The sequence below is a fragment of the Amyelois transitella genome, chromosome 14, assembly GCF_032362555.1.
Source record: "Amyelois transitella isolate CPQ chromosome 14, ilAmyTran1.1, whole genome shotgun sequence".
Taxonomy (NCBI): domain Eukaryota; kingdom Metazoa; phylum Arthropoda; class Insecta; order Lepidoptera; family Pyralidae; genus Amyelois; species Amyelois transitella.
Window position 1 is genome coordinate 56,812 of NC_083517.1, and position 21,129 is coordinate 77,940.

Sequence of the window (21,129 nt, forward strand, 5' to 3'; positions counted from 1 at the left end):
ACGTCTAAGAAATTAAAAATATTACAGGTTTTTGTTTTGGCCATAAAACTTTTTAGTGTGTCGTAATTTTACCAAGTTTTAGCACAGAAAATGCATTTATTTTCAAATGATGTTTTGCATCGAACTCAGTAAATTGCATGGTATGTCACAACACTATAGCGACACGATCATGCATCTGTCTCGTACGCCAACGACTGATATATAAGACGCGGAAGTGACGTCAGAGGCGTTAGATGTTTCTAGAACTATTTATTTCGTGCTGTACAATGAGGGTAGGAGGTATCGATAAATTATGGAAGTACCCTGTCATGTTATTTTCTGGGTTATCATCTCTGCGTTGCTGTGTAGATTTATTATAATTGCAAATTAATATTTATTGAAATATGACCACTGCAAAGGAGTTGATTAGGATTTACCTTTAGCCATGGCAATTGTAAGTAAAACAAAATTGAGACGACGAAACGAAAAATTACACTTTCAGATGATTCAAGTTAGTCATGTAGGGTAGGTAAAATTTTTACAACATTCAATCGGTTTTTGTCTTTAAAATAAAAATAACCTGATTGAAGGATTTTTAAATAATAATAATACGATCATCAATATTAGTAAAATAATAATTGTCTCCATCATTTAATTAATTAAATCAATAAGTTAAAAGTATATCTTTCGTAAGGTATCGAAGTTTATGACCGGAAGTTGACACATCACTAACACTCGTTAAAAATTCATATTAAGCGTACGCCACTGTCTGATTTATCAGACACGTAGTGATGCAATTAATTATCATGATTACTTGTGCGTTTTTTCGCTGTATTAATACGCCACTGAGATTTCAATACATTTTAAAATGTTTCAAGGAGTAACAATAATAAAATAAAACCCATGAACTTAAAATATAACTGTTTTATAATGATTTATTTAATACAAATTAATAATATCGATACTCAATATTGTCAACACTAGTAAATCAACCACGTTTATTGCCGTGGCGTGTGGTGAACGTTTTTGACGAAAACTCTTGGCGTGGAAAGGGTTAATGGTAAGTATGTTGATCGCAGTGGCGATTTCACTAAGATGGCGCGTGTGGCGCCGCCATACCATAATTTTTAAGCATTAAAGAAAAAATCTTATTCTTACAAACTAATTATTTAGACTAGGTACAATAATTGCATTTTACGAGCCCTGCAGTCTTCTATCACGAACGCAACTCGCGATTGTCGTTCGCGAGCGATGCGCTTCTGCCCGCGCACGCGTAGCCCATACAAATATTATTTGACACAGATTTAAAAGATAGCAGAATGTAATTGACATCGACTAGGTACGTAGTTTTATTAAAAAAAACATATAGAAGTTTTTGTTTTTGTACAGCAATAACATTTTACTTTTTAATCAGTCTGGATTCTCCATGTGGTTCCCGGCACCAATACAAAAAAGAATAGGACCACTCCATCTCTTTCCCATAGATGTCGTAAAAGGGGACAAAGAGATAGGCTTACAAACTTGGAGTTTTTTTTAGGCGCTGGGTTAGTAACCTGTCACTATTTGAATCTCAATTCTATCATTAATCCAAATAGCTGAACGTGGCCATTCTGTCTTTTCAAGACTGTTGGCTCTGTCTACCCCGTAAGGGATATAGACGTGATCTAGAGGATTTAGAGGGCTAGTTCCCACTAGTTCAATTGGTCAGTTCAATCGTTGAACTAGTGAGACTTTTTTCTCAGTAGTTTAACTTAGAACAATCCTCCAGAAAGTTGAACTACTGAGACAAAAAGATATTTTTGAGAATTTTTAAATCTGTCAAACAGCTATCCATAAATAGGTTGAACAGCCATGATGCCGCCACACATCTTTGCCTAAGCTTGCATTTCTTCCTCAATTTTAAACAACTCAGTTTGCGCTCCGTTAATGTTAACACAAGCACTCGAATCCAAATATAAAGATTTCAGTGCTCGTATCAAGGCACTGCGCACTCCATGCATAGAAAGTGCTGACCACAATTCATTCATTCTTCTTTACTCTATCATACCTTACCTTAACAGCCAATAGAAGTCCACTGCTGGACTAAGGCCTCCCCAGAAATAGGGGAATTTTCTCGGTTTATACTAGAAATTCCAGACCCACATGCCGAGTAAGGGCCGTGCAGCGTTGTGTCGCATCCTTGCACCTTTGTTTCTTTCACGCACAACATCCAAACGACTATCATCCATCATTAGACATATTTCTTTAATCTTATCCTTCTTTCCTCCACTTACATTCATCGTCGCAAATTGAAGCAGCTTTCAGCAGGTCTCATACCGCTCCCGTCGGGAGAGAAAGGTGACCGAGACGTGAAGGGATGCGGACTCCCATCGCCGCCATTATGTGTATGCCTGTGGCGACATCTCTGCGCCACACATCACAACAGCAACTGTCAATCATTGCGAAGAAATTGACGCAGTCGGCCAATAGCAGCGAAAAATCTAAATCGCGATTACAAGATTTCATGGATTGGATCACAAATACAACCTCCGACTAGAGATTGGCAAATGCCCGGGCATTTAAGACAAATTGGGAAAATTCCCAACAGATGTCCATATATTCGTTTCCTTTGGGCATTTATTTTTTCATAGTGTTATTTTATACATACATACATACATATGGTCACGTCTATATCCCTTGCGGGGTAGACAGAGCCAACAGTCTTGAGAAGACTGGATGGCCACGTTCAGCTATTGAGCTTAACGATAGAATTGAGAAATAGTGACAGGTTGCTAGCCCATCGCCTAAAAAAGAATCCCAAGTTTGTAAGCCTATCCCTTAGTCGCCTTTTACGACATCCATGGGAAAGAGATGGAGCGGTCCTATTCTTTTTTGTATTGGTGCCGGGAACCACACAGCATTTATTTTATACTTTACTAATTATTGCCCGCGACCACGTTCGCTGTACACTGAAGAAGCTGACTCTTGTATTGCCCCTTGGAGGGGTGGGGGAGGTCTTTTTCTACACCAGTTTGTAAGTTGGACCAAGCATAATACTCTTAAAAACAGCAATCTAATCGAAGCAATAGTTTTCGCGTTTTGCGGGTACAACCATACAGACAGATAGCCCAGTATAGAGGCAAAGGTCTTTGGACTAAGAGTTTTACTTGGTCCAAGTCCATAGATAAAGTGACCCCTGCCCTGTGGAAAGGAATCTGTAGATCCAAGTAAACGCTACAAAATAGGTTTTAAAAAAATGACATTTTGGCTCCCTTGCATATATTTTCTGAAAATCCATACCTTTACATTACGCACTAGCTTTTGTAAGTCACTATATCAAGGCAATCTTGTCTTAGAACTATTACAATCGAGATCTCTTGTATGAAGACATACAACTCACTTTACTTTCGCTAACAGAGTCAAAGCAAAAGTAACTAAAATATTAAAATGGCTGCTATGATTTATACATTTCATAATTTTAAACATGTCAAACAAAACTGAATTCTGAAATATTTTAAAAATAACTTCATTTCCAGTAGTTAGTTCTAAGATTTAAATGTCAGCAACGCCACTCTTAATACTATCAATGTAGATCACCGAGCACCATAGCTTAATAATTACATTTCATCAAATCACAATTCATCGTGACGAAACCAATGCCTGACTAGAAGATACTATGTCACTATACCAGGATGAACAAAACTCTGTCTATTGAATAAAATGTTGTTGAGAAATAATTTGATTAATACATAAATTTTTCTACTGTCACTAAAACATGATCCTCACACATGATTTTAGAATCAAATAAATGCAAAGTGTACATGAAAATATGCATGCATACATTATAAGCATATTATGCATTCCAAAATATTAATTATTCTGCAACACCGCCGCTACGGAAGTACACACTAACTGTATACTCACTCAATATCAACAAATAGGGATGTGGACTGTACTCAAATAAGTATAAAATTTTACCACGGAAAGGTAGTTTCTATAGTAAAAATAATAAAAAACACAATATTTTCCTCAATAAACAAGGGATTATTTTTTTATTTAATAAAATGTAATTAAATATTTCACCCTCAAGTCACGTGACAATGAACACCAATCAAAATGCGTGACGTCACGCGTTGCAATACAAGAATTTTCGCTGTCAAGTATTATGGTGTTTGTTGATATTTGGATCATATTATTACCGTGATTTTCGTCCGATTATCTTTTTGAATAAATTTGTAAAGGCTTTCCCATAATGGAAAGTGGATATATTAAGGCAGATAGTTCAAATTTGCCAAGAATTGATTGCTTTACGGTGGCTAATTTCTTCGCAACAAATAGTAACTTTTACTTTGCTAAATTTAGAAATGTGAAGACATCCATGTAAGTAATATACTCAAGATACATTATTATAGTAATAGTAGGTATTTTTAAACTCGAAAAGGTAAAAATGAAAGAACAAAACATTGTTTACATTATTTCTAACCTAAAAATTCGAGTTTTCGTCTTTGAAAACTTGAAGAGAAAAATTATTTTAATACAAGTAAATGTAACAAATATTATCAAACTTACATCAAAATGATCCTCACAGAAATACATTTTACTTTGTATAGATACAAGTGCCGGATCCCGACGGGCTAATTGAAGCCACTTTTTCCGCATCGCTTTTGTACGTGGAACGTGAATAAACAGTTTTTCAGGTGTTTTAATAATTGTACTTTTACACTGCGGCACCGCACAATATTTATAAAATTTTGAATTCATATTATTATCACACAACTACGAAATAACTATTCATTACATACAACTTCAACAATATTTTATAACGCGTGACGTCACAGCGGCCGTTTGACAGGTATCCGCGTTTTGGCGCGATATTTTAAATCGAATTTTAAATAAATTATTTTAAAGGAATTACTTGAAATAAAAAAATAATAATAAATAGTTTGGGTTATATTTGGTACTTATGCATGGTTTTAAACACTTTCCCAAAAATAGTCCACATCCCTATTATTAAAGGAAAATTGGTCTTCGTTCTATTAATATTGCGCTAGGTGTAGGGAATTAGATATGTTCAGAAAACTAAGAAGATACTGTAGACCAAAAAAAGTGGACCCCGGGCTCTAAAGCATGGCGGAGGATGCGGCGAGAGCTGCGCGCACTCGCGGTAGTAGTTAAGCAGAAAGAGATATAATACACCCACTTCCGTGATATCACTCAAACCATCAACACTCGAACAGTCACTGCTTGAAGCCCGCCAGCAGCCTCGAGGGCTGCTTGATCTTCAGCTTGAGCTGCTGCACCAGGTCGTATATCTTGAGCGCGGGGCCCACCTTGAGGTGCATGAGCTCCACGATGTCGTCCTTGGAGAGCTGCAGCAGCTGCCGGCCGTCGAGGTGCGCGAAGCTGCCGGCGTAGGCCTGGCACGCGTGCAGCGCCAGGAAGCGCGCCACGTCCGCGCGCGCCCACTGCTCGGGGCCCACCGCCCACAGCGCCGCCGCCGCGTCCGCGTCGGGCGGCGAGGCCGCGTCCGGCGGCTCGGCTGCGTCGGGCGGCGCGACTGTGTCAGGTGGCCCGACTGCGTCAGGCGGCTCGACTGCGTCAGGCGTCGCGTCGGGCGCGGGCGCGGTCTGGTGGAAATATTATGTCGTTATTCCCTGTTGTGTCTCTTCTTTGCCACCTAAACTTTCACTCCCATACATAAGTGTTGAGACCAACACGCCCTTATGCACCGCCAGACTAGTCATATAGGTAAATATTCCAATGTCAAAAATAAGAAATCAAAAGAAATCTAAGATCCTCGGGAAAGAGATGAAGCGGTTCTAATATTGTCCAAGCATAAAATAGATGTTTTGTTTTAGGTTTAATGTACCTTTTTGATTATTGTCATTGTTCAGTTGCTATGGGTTATTCTCTTGTTATGAGATGGAAGGACATTTTTCAGTATATGTATCGTCAATTTTCAGCATTCTTTGGCGAGAAGATTCTGCTTTTCTGAGGTGCACCAATGCCTACTTTTGACAATCACATATGGTATATCGTCAGATACATATTTAGCAATTCGCTTATTACGTCAAGTAGCTTATGACGAAGGTATTCATTTACATAAAAAGTGTTGTCAGACAGTTTATGTTGATAACATGATGTGAAAATGTATCGAGGATACTGCTATATGCTGAAATGAAACAATTACTTTAAAAAGGAGGGTAGAACAAACAAACAAAATCCTTCGAGATACCCCGATGGGTGAATACGCGAAAGGATGATATTTGTGTTCAATTTCATGGATTTTGTGATAGATTGAGTAAAGCATTAATAAATTCAGTAAAATTAATTTAAAACTCATAAATTTGTAGTCATCTTTTTTCTTTATTTTTATAAGTAGTTTTAGTTTTAAATTAATTAGTTTGTAAGTATCTTTTTTTCTTTCTTTTTATAAGTAGTTTTAGCTTTAGTTTTAATTTGATTTAATTATTATAATATTTATATAATTGTTAACAAACCAAATGAAAGTGGCAAATAATATATGTAAGAAATATTTAAAACTTGTTACTTCTAAGACAAAAGTAGCTCCTATCAAACAACTGCCAATACCTCGATTAGAACTCTGTGAGGCATCACTTTTTCTAAATCTATATCTATACATATAATAAAATTGTAGAAAAGTGCTGTCTGTACATTGAAAATAAAAAAAATAGCAGGGGTTATTGTTATGTCGATGTCGAACCCAAAAATGTAATTAACTTTTTTTTGTCTGTTTGTCTGTTCACGCTAATCTCAGAAACGGCTGATCCTAGTTGGATGCGGTTTTCACGAATATATTGTGGTAAAATCACTAGACCAATGACAAAAACCTGTCTTGATAATTATGCACACAATTTAAATTTGTCATGTAGAACTAAAGTAATTAAGCTAGCATTATCTGATCATACAGCTCAAATTATTCATATCCCGGTTAGTAAAATTAATAAATTAAGTTATTGGTACGTTAAAAAACGAGTTTTATCTCTGGAACACTTATGTATTTTTAAAAAATACATTAATGATTTTCCATTTTCAGGCATTTATAACACCGATGATCCAAATATTGCTTTTGATTTTTTTCTAGAAAATTTCCAAATGTTGTATAATCTCTGTTTTTCTTTTAAACGTATTACTTTAAGAAATAAAAAGAAATTAAAGTGGATCTCTAAAGGTATAAAAACTTGTTGTAGGAAAAAAAGACTACTTTTGTGGAAATATAGGAAATCGCCATCAGTAGAAACTAAACAGACACTATCAAATTATTCTAAAAAATTGAATAAAATTATAAATTTAACTCAAAAATCTCAAAATTCACATTATATCACCAAATCACAAAATAAATCAAAAGCAGCTTGGCAAATTATAAACGACAGAAATAAAAATAATGAATATATTACAAAAATTGAAAAAAATGGAGAAGTAATTTCAGACCCAAAAACAATTGCAAATGCTTTTAATACACATTTTATTGATAAAATAGAAAAATCATCAAACATGTTAAGTGACAGAGTGGATTTACCGTTAGGTACAGCCACAAACTATGTTTCTGATGCCTATACTGACTGAGGATGTTGTTAAAATTATAAAATCACTTAAAAATAAAACTAGCACAGGTTATGATAATATTTCTACAAAAGTTATAAAATTTGTTTCTGATGATATATCGGGCCATTAATAAATTTGTGCATCACTGCTGGAATCTACCCAAATAGCTTGAAAACTACGGTTATAAAACCACTACATAAAAAAGGAGACAAGAAAGACATGTCTAATTTTAGACCAATAGCTTTGGGTTCAATTTTCACAAAAATTTTTGAAAAGTATTTATTTGAATTTATTTTTAATTACTTGACAAAATATAACATTTTATGTGACGAACAACAGGGATTTAGGAAAAATAGAACAATTAATATGGCAATTTATGATTTATTTGACATTGTTATGAGAAACGTAGATAATAAGACACCCGTGTGTGCACTATATACAGATATGACACAAGCATTTGATTATGTCAATCACAAAAGATTATTGAATAAAATGAGTATTTATGGTATTAGAGGAAATGTTTTAAATTTAATTGAATCATACCTTCTAAATAGGAGTCAATATGTAGAAGTAAAAAGTTTATGTTCAAAATCAAAGAATGAAGAGGTTCACAGATCTGAATCTAGAATAAATAGATTCGGAGTACCTCAAGGAAGCGTACTGGGGCCACTGCTGTTTCTAATTTATATCAATGATCTTCCAAAATATATACGACATAAAATGGTTTTATTTGCTGACGACAGTACGGCCATAATCAAATGTGACGATACGAATGAATACGAATGTGACATAAATACAGTTTTAAATGATATTATAATGTGGTTAGACTCAAACAATCTAAAAATTAATTTGCAAAAAACTAAATTAATGCAGTTTCATCAAAGAAAATTACCACCTAATCTGAATATAAATTACTAGCTGTGCCCGCGACTTCGTCCGCGTGGAATAGTTATTTTGGGCATCATATTTATTTTTGCAAACATCCTCCTCGGCTTTATCAATTATAGCTGCTGCGGAGGTCACGCGTATTAGAAAGAACGCTGGTTCGCCGTATTAAATGTTTCGCTGCAAATTGCTTATAACGACTATATCTCAAAACCTATTCGTCTGATTTATATACTGTAAATGGCAATTTTAGTCTACATGAAAAGCCGAAAGTAATAAACATATTTATTTGGATAAGGATTAATACTGAATTAAAGAAAATTGGTTTCAAAATTAATTATGTTTATGTTTATAATAAAAAAATAATCTTAAAAAATGAACATAAAAGTGGTTATTGTAAGTAAACCTTAAGAGATAGATATATGCTCTCGCGGACTTTTTTGTGGCAAAAAATGAGTACTTCACATCTTTAGTACATTGTTTTACTATATCTTTGTTGGTTTGCGCAGCGTTCGCGCGGAAAGCTCGCAGATGGCCGACTCATTCAACTTTCACCTGCATTGTTGACGTTTCCCATAGGAAATCCGGGATAAAATGTAGCCTATAGCCTTCCTCGATAAATAGACTATCTAACAGTGAAAGAATTATTCTAATCGGTTCAGTAGTTTCTGAGATTAGCGCGTTTAAACAAACAAACAAACAAACAAAACAAACTCTTCAGCTTTATAATATTAGTATAGATAATGGCTACAGGCTGGAGGAGGTACAATCAACAAAATTTCTAGGACTTTCGATTGACAGCAAATTAACATGGTCCTCTCACACTGAGCAAGTATGCAAAAAACTTTATAAAGCAGTATATGCTTTGTTCAAATTGTCAAAAAAAGTTAACATTGAAGTGGTATTAACTGCTTACCATGGTTTAGTTACACCTCATTTACGATACGGCGTTATTTTTTGGGGTAACTCGAGTGGTAATGACAAAGTTTTTAAGGCACAAAGAAGGTGTTTAAGATCGATGTGCAATTTGCAAAGTACAGTCAGTTGTGTACCGATATTTAAATCACTGAAATTATTGACACTTCCATGTATTTTTATATTAGAATTATGTATTTTTGTGAAATTGAATTCGAATTTATTCAAAAAACTTTCCGATATTAGGATGAGGGTAGATCACATCAGACCCCAACACAAATATAAGTTGGTAACTGGTGGATTTAAAACTGCCATGATGAATAAAAATGTTATCGGAATGGCTCCCATAATTTTTAATAAAATACCCGACAACATTAAAATTCTCGATTTTGTGACATTTAAAAATAAATTGAAATCATTTTTGACAGACAGATGCTATTATAATATAAATGACTTTCTAAATGACGATTTAAAGGACTGGAATTAGCCACTTTGACGAATTGCTTTGGGATATATTTGTATGTTTTTTTTTTTTTTCTTTCTTTTTTAATGGTTTGGAAGCAATTGGTATTTTTTGTTTTTTTAATTTAGCGACTCAGTACCTTAATTATTGTACGTCTATTATAGACAGGCCACAGTGACACCTTACATGTTTATCATTTTTATATCTTTTATACCTGTGTACCACAATAAATATTTTTGAATTTGAATTTGAATATGCTTCAGTTATGCTTTAGTGTTTGTTTCATGTCAATCGGTTCATAAATAAAAAAGTTATGTCTAATTAAAAATTCACGTCGAACACTATTTATGTGACATATTTTAGTCTTTAATAATATTATAAAGCTGAAGAGTTTGTTGCCAAGTTGGTGGAGAGAATCGCTAGTCGATAATCGTACAAGTCGCTAACCGTGCAGCGGAGGCTTTCGGAAATTTATATAGAACTCAGTGATCTCATGTCCAGTCAAAATATAATCCTGTGTATATTATGCCGTGTGACATTTCCAAAAAATTACTGACAGCAATGAAACCTTTCAAACGAAGTGCGTGCGTGTCCATTATTTTGGTCCTATTGCTATTCGAACGTCCAAAGGACATGGTCATCAGACATATAAAGGGTACATTTGTTTACTCATATGCATAGTGACTTGTGCAATCCATCTCGAAGTTGTAACCTTACAGCTCCTCTGGTTCCTGCTCGGGTTCCCCTCCAGCCGCTATGAGCTCCCTGATGTTTGGCATCACGCATCAGCACTAGGACTCACCGGCGTCTCCTCTGGCTCCTGCTCGGGTTCCCCTCCAGCCGCCGCATGCACCAGCTCCCTGATGTCGGGCTCGCTAGGGGAGGAGACGCTTTTGTTGTTCGGAGGCTCGGAGATTTGCGAATTTTGAGAATTCTCCTCCGTTGTGGTCGGAGCTCGAGACGAGTTTTTTGAGGCTGAAAATATATATTATTCAATAATATTCGACCTTTCCAAAATTATGCATTACGTCACGTCTTACCTCCACAACCTTAACAAGGGGAACCCCTTGTTAAGGTTGTGGAGGTAAGACGTGAGTCGCTTCGTGTAATAACACGTCTCGCCCAATCCTGGGTCAAGGTCAAAAAGGTGCACCTCCTCTCCAGAGAGGTGATTAACTGGAAGTAATATTGGGAGTCTCACCGTGCCTCCGCGGCGGCTGCAGCGGGCCCTCGAGGCGATGCCGCACGGCGCGGCACCAGCCCACCGGGAACACGTCCGTGCTGCGCGCCCACACCCACTGGTCGTACTCCGCGCCCCACCCGTCGAAGTGCACCTGCACAGGGCACAGTGTCACATATACGGAACCGACGCCGGGACAAAGCAGCGGAGAGGGAGGGCCGCGTGTACCTTGAGCATGTCCTGCACCACCCTGGCCACGGTGGCGACGCAGACCAGCCGGGGGTCCATGAGGTCGGCGCACTCGAGGCGCATGCCGGCCACGAACCCGTGCGCGGCGGCGCTGGCGCGCGCGCCGAACGCGGCCGGCGGCGCCGCCACGCTGCCCGTCTCCGCCAGGTACTGCTCCCAGCTGAACGACGCCGCCGAGTACCTGCCGACACCCCATGTTGTCAACTCAACCGAACGTACGAATGTTATTAGTTTACTGGTGTTTATGTTGTTAAGGGGTTTAGGTACATAAAATAGTGTAAAATTTTGTGTCGTTATAGGTACTTTCTTTTCTTTTAATGATAAATGAGCTTTTTTGTTACTTAATTTATTAATTTACAATTGCTCAGAGAATTTTATGTCAATAATTATTGTTTTACCAATGAATAGGCAACAGATATGTATTTGTTTACAACGTATTCTGTGTTCATTTGCTCACAGATAATATTAAGAGTGAATGATACAGGCTCGAAGTGACAATGACATCTATTAATATTGACAGTTGTGGGCTCTAATTATTTTTTCTGTTTTCTTTTTATTATTTTTTATTTTACTTTCTCTATTCTACTTACTCTTTTTGTATAACTTATTAATGTTAAACTATTTATTTATATATTATTCTTGTGTTATTTATATATTCTACATATATATACATATTTGCTTTTTTGTTTTCATTGTACGTATGTCCGTGATGCCTACCCGGGCACCCCCGGAAGATCAGCGTTGGCTGTATAGCATATTGTTTACAGCCAGCATTATGCTGAGGGGGTACCCTTTCGGGAGCACCATATTACATGTCTATTTTTGTACATATTATTGTTTCTTTTTTTGTCTTTTTTTATGGTGTTTTATGAATAAATTCTTTTTAACTTTTTTATTTTAAGTCAATTTTTGGTGATGGCGGTACAATATTTGAGCTGTTGAGCCTATCAGAGCGCGCTATTTCAACTCGCGAACTGAACTGTCCGCTATTGCACTACTTTCAATAGCGACATAGGAGAAATTTCAGTGGTATTCTGTGCCGTCGTATATTGTCGAAGCGATTTATATTTATAAAAGTAGTAAAGTAAAGTAGTAGTACACGTTATGTCGAGTCTTCTGTAAGATTAGTTAAATTATGAGTTGTTTTTTAGTTTGTCTTTTATTGTGATCTGTTGTTGGAACGAAAAAGTTTATAAACGTAAACAACATAACATATAATCATGTCTATATCTTCTGCGGGCCACACAGTCAACAGTGATCAAAAGACTAAAAGGCCACGTTCAGTCGCTCGGCTTAATGATAGCATTGAGATAGAATCACCCGAGCGGCGGCACGAGCGGGATGTGGTGCGCGCGCGCGAAGCCGGCCGGGAACACGGCGGGCGAGCGCTGGTGGTAGCAGAACCAGTCGGCGCGCGCCGCGTCCGCCGGGTACTGCTCGATGCGCACCATCACGTAGCCCTCGCGCAGCGTCTGCATCACCGTGGCCGCGCACACGGCCGACAGGTTCAGCGGGTCGATGGCTTCCAGCTTCATGCCCTCCGCGAACAGCGGCGGCTCGTCGGCCGGGAACTGCCGGAACAGCTCGGGCGCGGCGTCGGCCGCCGACGGCCGGCCCGCGGCCACGCGCTGGCAGTAGCTGGGCGGCGCGGCCAGCCGGTGCCCCACGCGGAACGCCCAGCCCACCGGGTGGATGAGGGGCGAGTCTTCGTGGCACCAGAACCCGTCGTCTTCTGGTGAGCTGTCGTAATATTTTACATGTAACCGCTTCCCTATAATTTCGCATACAGTCGCCACCTGCAAATAATTTCAAAATTTCAAGCTGTATAATATACTAACTTTTGCCCGCGGTTTCGCCCGCGCAAATGTATTTTAGATTATAAGGATACGCCATAAAATTTCACCCATTTTTTAATCCCGTATCGTGCGGGACTATTTTAAGTTTATATTTGATTTAAATTCATATTGGCTTCTCCCGTCTCTTCTCGTTCTGTTCTGTCCCGTCCCAACCTGTTGTGTCCCGTCCTGCCCCGTCCAGTCCAATGTTTTAATGATTATTTCATATTAACCAAAATTTTATTCTAAAATTTCATGTGCCTAACGTTAAAATTGACGTAATTTCATACAAATTTACAACCCCTATTTCATCCCCTTAGGAAAGCAATTTTCAAAATTTAATTAATGAATTATTATTTTAATCCGATCGTCAATTTTTATCTTAAATTTCATGCGTCTAACATTAAAAATGACGAAGTTTCATACAAACTTGCAACCCCTATTTCACCCCCTTAGGAATAGAATTTCCAAAAATCCTTTCTTAGTGGATCCCTCCTAATTAAAATCTACCTTCCTGCCAATTTCATCTTTATTGGCTCAGTAGATTTCGAGATTTCGTGATTCCTAAGTGAGTGTTTTTCGCTTTTATATACATATAAAGATATGTAGCAATTACCTTTACTTGTGATATCCTATTCTTGTCCACGACCTCCATGACGGAGCCGACCGAGAACCTCGATACGAGGCTGTCGTTTAGCTTGCTGTAGAAGTTCGCGGGCAACGTGCGCGCTCCTGTCAGCTGTTTCACTAAAAACCTATAAATAATATTAAAGTCCTTATATATTCACAAAAAATACTCAACATCTAAACACCAACTTCAAAAACATATCCAATAATATTTGTTATGGTATTTATCCCAGTTCCACCCTTTCCAGAAAGAACGAATTCACATATGACCAGAACACCATAGTAGTCACTCAAGTGAGTTTTGTTACCATAAGACACTTATAACTTTGAAAGGCACCAACATATATTTGTATACATGTTACCAACTCAATAGAGAAATACTTTAACAAATTAATATTCCTATTGATTCTTATGTATTTCTTGATTGTTTATTTTTTAATCTTACTTTTTCCAATCTGCATATTTATCTTCAATGGTGCGCGGCGGTATGAGTGGCTTCCCCCTGGTGGCGCACCAGCCCACGGGATGCACCTCGGAGCAACACAGGTTCACCCAGAAATCCTTCGAGTCATCACTGCCGAAGCCTTCATAGCGTAACAATCCCATGTAACCTTTTACCTGAAATAATATTTGTAGATTTGTCACGCACTCTTAACCTATGAACATCGATGACATCGCAAGTGCACTTCCCACTACTTCGACCAGTTGCACCACAGCTGTTTAATAATTTTAATTGAAGTTGCCAAAATTCCTCTTTTATTTATTTATTTATTTATTTATTCTTTATTGTAACAATTACAATTTGTAAAGTACAATAGGCGGACTTAATGCTAATAGCATTATCTAACAGTCTACCATTGGGTTAAGCAGAGAACCTTTGTGTGGGTGATAATAAAAATTTATAATAAACATACTTACTATACCATTTATACTATAAACCTATACTTAATATATACCCATAAACTACACTACACATACATACATATATAAATATATATATACAATATATATTTGCAGCAGATTACATACAGAGATTATTTACTCTCTCATGACATTTTAATTATGCTCCTGTAATTTGTAGTGAAAACTACATCCAGACTTTAAAGTGCAAAGTCTAGCATGCAGTCATTATAACTTTGTTTGGGCAATGTTTCATTATTTAATAAAATTCAGCACACTCACATTCACTCATTGTTAATACATACATACATATGATCACGTCTTTATCCCTAACGGGGTAGACAGAGCCAACAGTCTTAAAGACTGATAGGCCACGTTTAGCTGTTTGGCTTAATGCTATCATTAAGCGTGAGTCTCAATTCTATAATTGAGACTCAAATAGTGACGGGTTGCTAGCCCATCGGCTAAAAGAAGAATCCCAAGTTTGTAAGCCTATCCCTTAGTCGCCTTTTACGACATCCATGGGAACGAGATGGAGTGGTCCTATTCTTTTTTTTTATTGGTGCCGGGAACCACACGGCACATTGTTAATATTTTCTACAAATTGTTATTTGTCAGAATAAATCTAATAAATAGCTACACTTCATATATAATTTGATATACTTACTTTCAAAACAGTTGCAACCCAAAAAAAGTCATTATTCTTATCATTAGGATTATCACAATCATTGTTCTTGACCTCCACCTTCATTCCCTCGAAGGTGCTGTCCCACATCTCGTTGAGAGGGGCGTGTTTGAACAGGCTGACGGGCGCGGCCAGGAAGTCGCAGCCGAACAGCTCGTCCTTCCACTCGTAGCTGTTGGCAACCAATGACGCCGACTGCTTTAGTGGACCGTCCTAGGAAGAAGTCAAGCAAATACAGAAATGTCTTATTTTACTTCATTAAATTTAATGAATTTAATTATTTTTTTCAATAATTCTAGCTTTTATCCACAGCAGGTCTGAATATACATTAGTTAATAGTGATTTTGTAACTGACTGCAAAAAAGGAAGAATCTTCAATTGATAAACAGATTTAAAAATTATTTTTGCATTAAAAATAGTAGTGTCCCAGTGTTCCCATAGAAATTTAGTTAATCTGGTCATAAATGTGGAAGATATTCAACAGAAAACCTCAACAATCAACAGAATTAGCTCTATTATTAGTGTGCACAAACTGAACTAGTTTGTGCACACTAATAATAGAGAAAAGATTTGTTTTTGTGAATGCTTGTAATGAATAAACTCAAAAACTACAGAATTGATTTCAAAAATAGGAATACACAAGTTGCTTACCTGTAAATCATTGTAATTGACCTGCCACTGCTGCAGCTGGGGCAGGGGCTCCAAGGGAATCATGCCAGCCATATGGTCAGTGCCTTCCATTAGTTTGAAACGCCAGTTGTAGTTCCGACGTCTTGTACTACTTGAATGACATCTCAATGAACAAAATTTATTGTTGCGAACATAAAACTGCCCTCTGCGGCCAACCAGACCACATAATTCACATATTGCTAAAACAAATTAAGAAGGTAAAATAAACAGTTATCATTAAATGAATCATGGGAATAGAGGGAAAGCCTAGATATATAGAATAGCCTATGTTCCCTGATTGAAGTAGGGACCTCCTGGCGAAAGGTCAAGAATAATCAAAGAGCTTGCATGAAGAGTTATGAATGTGGATGAAGCGAAAAAAGTATGCATAGATCGTGGCAAGTCACAAGATGTAGCTTTTATGCACATATAATTAATCGAGCATTGTTAACATCTTACCAAAACTGTCCTTCTCAAGAGGAATAATAGATAGGTTGTCAACAATATTATTCTCCTCGGAAATGTCCGTTGAGTAACTAACGTTCATAGCATCTCCATTAGCACAAAAAGCCATAGTTTTGCAACATTCGTAACATAAATACCAATCACCGGTGTAATGAACGCGGTTCCATTCATGTTTTAGGACAACTATTCAATAAAAACTGAAAACGACTCTGATTGGTTACGAAAGTTTTATATTTTGTATGTACTTGGGAAATCAAAATAGTGCAAGAATTCCCGATTTTCTCTCAAAGATACAAAAAATAACATGGTACACATTCCATTCCATTCAACAAGCAAAGCAAGCATGCACAGATTAACAAAGTTTTTTTTTCGTCTCACATATGTGATAGACTAAGATCAACAACTATGCTGCCACCAAAGACAATACTTTGGTATTTACATAACATATATTAAGTCGAAACGATACACGAAAGGACTACACAGTTTATAAATTCAATAGTAGTTTTATTTTATTATATGTAGGTAGTAATATTAATTTTGATAATAAGTAAATGTAAGATTTGCTTTGATTATCTATGTACTATGTATTTAAAAATAATATCAATATTGACATTGACACTACACGAGAACGTCAATCAAATCGAGATCAAATCAAAAGCGTACGAAGGGTCGCAGGGCAGTTAAATTAGATAAAATGGCGTTTAGCTTTCCTGCGTTTTCGTATATTATAGCGTTAATTGTAGACGCTTTTCTCATATTCTTTTCAATATTTCACGTAATAGCTTTTGATGAATTAAAAACTGATTATAAAAACCCTATAGATCAGTGCAACAGCCTTAATCCAGTGGGTATTTCTCCTATATAAATGACCTCCTCTCAAAAACTAGTTATTATTATATTTTTCTTGTCTTACAGCTCGTGTTGCCAGAGTACTTACTACATTTACTTATAAACGTATTATTCCTGTTGTCGGGAGAATGGTTCTCTTTGCTGATAAACATTCCTTTGATACTATATCATTTTCACAGGTAAGATATTTGAAGGTTATGTTTACTATAAATTCGCCTAATGATAAAATAATCATCTTCGTATATTACATTAATAATTGATAAGGGGTGAAGGATACTTGTTATAATTATTTACCACATGTAGTGAAGTGTTAAGTACTAGTTTCTCCTACCAAATAAAGTGAAGAAAGACTTGAGTACAGCCTTAAATTGCTCTTAGTTTCGGTCACCCTTTTACTGAATGTGGAGGTGGCAAGAATTTGCAGTGTCTTAATATCATGCCTTAACAACTCTTTGAAACTAGACATCTATTCAATAGTGAACCCTAGGGTTTAACGGGATTAACCAGGGAATCATTAGTCCTCACACATGATTATAAAATACTTGAGAAGTTGATAAGTCCAAATTGGTGAAGGGTTTCTACAAGTGCACACCAAGTTGAACTAGCTAGTAGAAACTTTAAATATAAGGTCAAGTGAACCAGCATGCAGACATGGTTGTGTAGTGGGAGCGTATGTTTCTGCTCAACCACCACCAAAGGGAAGATATTCCACCAGTCGCCACAGTTGCAACTGTAAAAATGTAGTCTATTGTATGTATGGTGTTTGGTGTCTTCACAAGACTGCTGGCCCTGTCTATCCATAAGTGATAAAGCCATAATTACACATATGTAGTGATATTAGGATCCAATTTTTTTTGTATCATATATTTAATCAAGAATTCCTGGATACAATGTTTTTTATTTTTCTATTCCAGATATTATAACCGGCCAGTGATGTCGGGGCCGGGTCTGTATGACCCCACAAGTATCATGAATGCCGATGTGCTGACTATTTGTCAGAGAGAAGGCTGGATCAAATTGGCATTCTATTTGTTGTCATTCTTTTTATATCTCTACGGGTGAGTCCTTTATTATTTCTCTGCTCTCAACTAGTCGATAGTAGTTTAGTATAAAGTTATAGATATTATAGAAACCTTATTGTCGGCTATGTTTATTGATTGCTGTGGTCTACAATATTGGTTACCACAGAACGTGCACGTTGCCTAGTGTGGCTACAATTATGTGGCAAACCTATGTTTTATAATAAATTTCATTTCATAAGATTTAATTCGGTAACAAATTTAAGTGATGTATGGTCAAAATCACTCATCCGATTTTGCTGAAACAGTTTAACTATCAAACTAACGGTAGGATTAGAAGCAATAAACGAAAATTTGCTATGGACTTAGAAGTTGAAAGTAATGACCAGGTACTTTTTAGTCATTCTCAAGGGTTAGGATAGTTAGTCCCAGCCTTAAACTATACATACATACATAAAATCACGCCTCTTTCCCGGAGGGGTAGGCAGAGACTACCTCTTTCCACTTGCCACGATCTCTGCATACTTCCGTCGCTTCATCCACATTCATAACTCTCTTCATACAAGCTCGGCGGTTTCAGGTACTTTTGACCTGACCCTTTACCAGGACGTCCTTAATTTGATCAAGATATGTTCGTCTAGGTCTTCCCACTCCGACCTTTCCCTCCACACTCTCCTTGTATATCTGCTTAGTCAACCTGCTTTCATTCATCCTCTCCACATGACCGAACCATCTTAACATACCCTTTTCTATTCCTGTAGCTACATCTTCTTTCACATCACAACATTCCCTTATCACGCTGTTCCTTATCCTGTCACTCAATTTCACACCCATCATACTCCTTAACGCTCTCATTTCCACTGCATTTATTCTGCTTTCATGCTTCTTTTGCCATACACAACTTTCACTCCCATACATTAATGTCGGGACCAACACGCCTGTGCACAGCTAGTCGAGCCTTTTTGGATAGTTTCTGACTGCTCATAAAGGCATGCAAAGCCCCATTCACCATGTTCCCCGTGTTCACTCTCCTTTCAATATCACTATCACACTTGCCATCTAATGTAAACTTTGATCCTAGATATACAAACTCTTTCACTTGCTCCACTTTTTCTCCTCCAATCAAAATATTACTATAAAATATAAACTAAGTAGAAGAGAATTAAAAAATTGAGTTTATAATTAATTCAGAATAATAAAATCTTTTCTTTTTTTCGTAGCATTTTTTAAATTATAATATATTTTTTTTAATTAACACCTCTTTAGAATAGATTACATTTTCACTTTTATTCTGAAGAGGTGTTAGTAACACCTAACACCTCCCACCATTTAAAAAATTCAAAAGAAATCCCTTTTTAATGTTCTTTTCAAAATTTGTAACTGCTGTATTAAATATGTATAAAACCATTACTAGCATTATTTAACTGTGAGTTTTTGACAGGATGCTTCTTCTGCTTTCAGAATGATTGTGGTGTTGATAGCTGCGTAGCGTGATATCTGGAGACAATCTGAGGCGAGCCGATGCAACAAAGCATGTTGTTATTGTGTCAGTAGTGTGAATGGCAGTATTTGTAATAAAGTTTCTTATTAATTTATATACAACACAACTTCTTCAACGAACCTAGTGCCTAATTTTATAATTTGAATAACTCTAGGAGTTAAAATAAAACTGAAGTTCTAACTTCTAGACTTATTCCCAATAGTTGAAAATAGTGTAATAAATTATATAAATAGCTAACAATATTTATATTTTGCATAAAGGTTGATTACAATTACAAAAGACTTAATTGTAAATCTTGCAAATAAATGATTCTATTCTAATGTGACCTTAGCCAATTACCTGTTCTATAAATAAATATACCTATAAGGGACGAATTACACGGAATAGGGTTAGCCCCAATGTGAACACAAATGTATTTTACATCGACCCTTCGATCAAAGAAAGCAGAGACATTACCACCGCGCCAAAAGCCATATTACGTTCTCACTATCGCCAATATCTGTGTACTCCTTGACCGTGGTTCGTTCACAGGTCACCAATGACCTCTATTATGTAGTCTCGACGTCACATTGGCGATATAAAAATGATTTGCTTCTAATTTTCGTTTATTTCATATAGTTCTTTGCATAAGTTATTAGTTAATGTATCCTCTACCTTCTTTAATGGAGAATTTCAGAACATATAATCCATAAAAAAAAACAGAAAATTTCACATAGTACATATTTATTATCCTTTTCTTTTTACAACTACATTTTGCTTAACATGAACATTTTTTGCAACCAATACACTTCTTCAAATGGGCTTCATTTGCTGCCATTATGTGTTATTTAATCCAGCGCATTTGTATCATTCACGTCAGTGCAGGTCACCGACCCCGGGCAGGCAACCGGTTTCATTCAGCATCTTCTCGGCGCTTCACCTAGTGACACAATTAGCTTCCTTCAAGTATGCAACAACCATTCGACAAATTGATCTTTAGTAATACGCTTAATCGCGTCTTTATCCTTTACGGGACAGACGAAGCTGCGTTGCGTCTAGCGGATACATTATTTTTGATAGTCCAAGAACTTATAGAATCCCCTACAAAATCACAAAGGATCATCACAGATTTCACAATAATCTCTAGCGACAAACCAGCGGAACTTAGTAGTACAGGGAATGCGGCGATGGACTTAGTGATATTGATGTTCTAGACATTTCAAATGTAGCACAATAATCGAAAGGACTAAAAGCGAACATGCTGTCCTTGTGAACAGATGAGGATTGCTCTATTCCTTTATCAAAGTAATACCTATTTATGGTCTTCGTCCTCATCGGGCTATTGTACGTCTCTCGAAGCATGGCCAGAAAAGGTATTGTGATA

At 36.8% G+C, this 21,129-nt stretch overlaps 2 protein-coding genes across 2 annotated transcripts; one reads left to right on the forward strand and one right to left on the reverse strand.

Moving 5' to 3' along the window:
- Window positions 1-848: 848 nt before the first annotated feature.
- Window positions 849-16,756, reverse strand: LOC106129185 (polycomb protein Sfmbt). Its single transcript, XM_013327675.2, has 10 exons — window positions 16,392-16,756; window positions 15,915-16,132; window positions 15,246-15,476; window positions 14,124-14,296; window positions 13,668-13,806; window positions 12,537-13,012; window positions 11,196-11,397; window positions 10,989-11,121; window positions 10,590-10,762; window positions 849-5,585 (listed from the first exon to the last, which is right to left on the reverse strand). The coding sequence occupies exons 1-10, from the start codon at window positions 16,504-16,506 to the stop codon at window positions 5,196-5,198; spliced, it is 2,250 nt and encodes a 749-aa protein (XP_013183129.2). The 5' UTR covers window positions 16,507-16,756; the 3' UTR covers window positions 849-5,195.
- A 278-nt stretch (window positions 16,757-17,034) lies between these two features.
- On the forward strand, window positions 17,035-20,086 carry LOC106129132 (protein cornichon). Its single transcript, XM_013327604.2, has 4 exons — window positions 17,035-17,241; window positions 17,313-17,425; window positions 18,161-18,304; window positions 19,727-20,086. The coding sequence occupies exons 1-4, from the start codon at window positions 17,092-17,094 to the stop codon at window positions 19,752-19,754; spliced, it is 435 nt and encodes a 144-aa protein (XP_013183058.1). The 5' UTR covers window positions 17,035-17,091; the 3' UTR covers window positions 19,755-20,086.
- Window positions 20,087-21,129: the final 1,043 nt, after the last annotated feature.

What these genes read in the sequence shown, in the direction of transcription:
- LOC106129132 (XM_013327604.2), top strand. Translation starts at nt 17,092, where the DNA reads ATGGCGTTTAGCTTTCCTGCGTTTTCGTATATTATAGCGTTAATTGTA. An exon ending in AGTGCAACAGCCTTAATCCA is followed by an intron (nt 17,242 to 17,312) that starts GTGGGTATTTCT and finishes CTTGTCTTACAG; the next exon opens with CTCGTGTTGCCAGAGTACTT. An exon ending in TTCTTTTTATATCTCTACGG is followed by an intron (nt 18,305 to 19,726) that starts GTGAGTCCTTTA and finishes TTCTGCTTTCAG; the next exon opens with AATGATTGTGGTGTTGATAG.
- LOC106129185 (XM_013327675.2), bottom strand. Translation starts at nt 16,506, where the DNA reads ATGGCTTTTTGTGCTAATGGAGATGCTATGAACGTTAGTTACTCAACG. An exon ending in ATAGGATATCACAAGTAAAG is followed by an intron (nt 13,013 to 13,667) that starts GTAATTGCTACA and finishes AATTATTTGCAG; the next exon opens with GTGGCGACTGTATGCGAAAT. An exon ending in TGGTGCAGGACATGCTCAAG is followed by an intron (nt 11,122 to 11,195) that starts GTACACGCGGCC and finishes TGCCCTGTGCAG; the next exon opens with GTGCACTTCGACGGGTGGGG.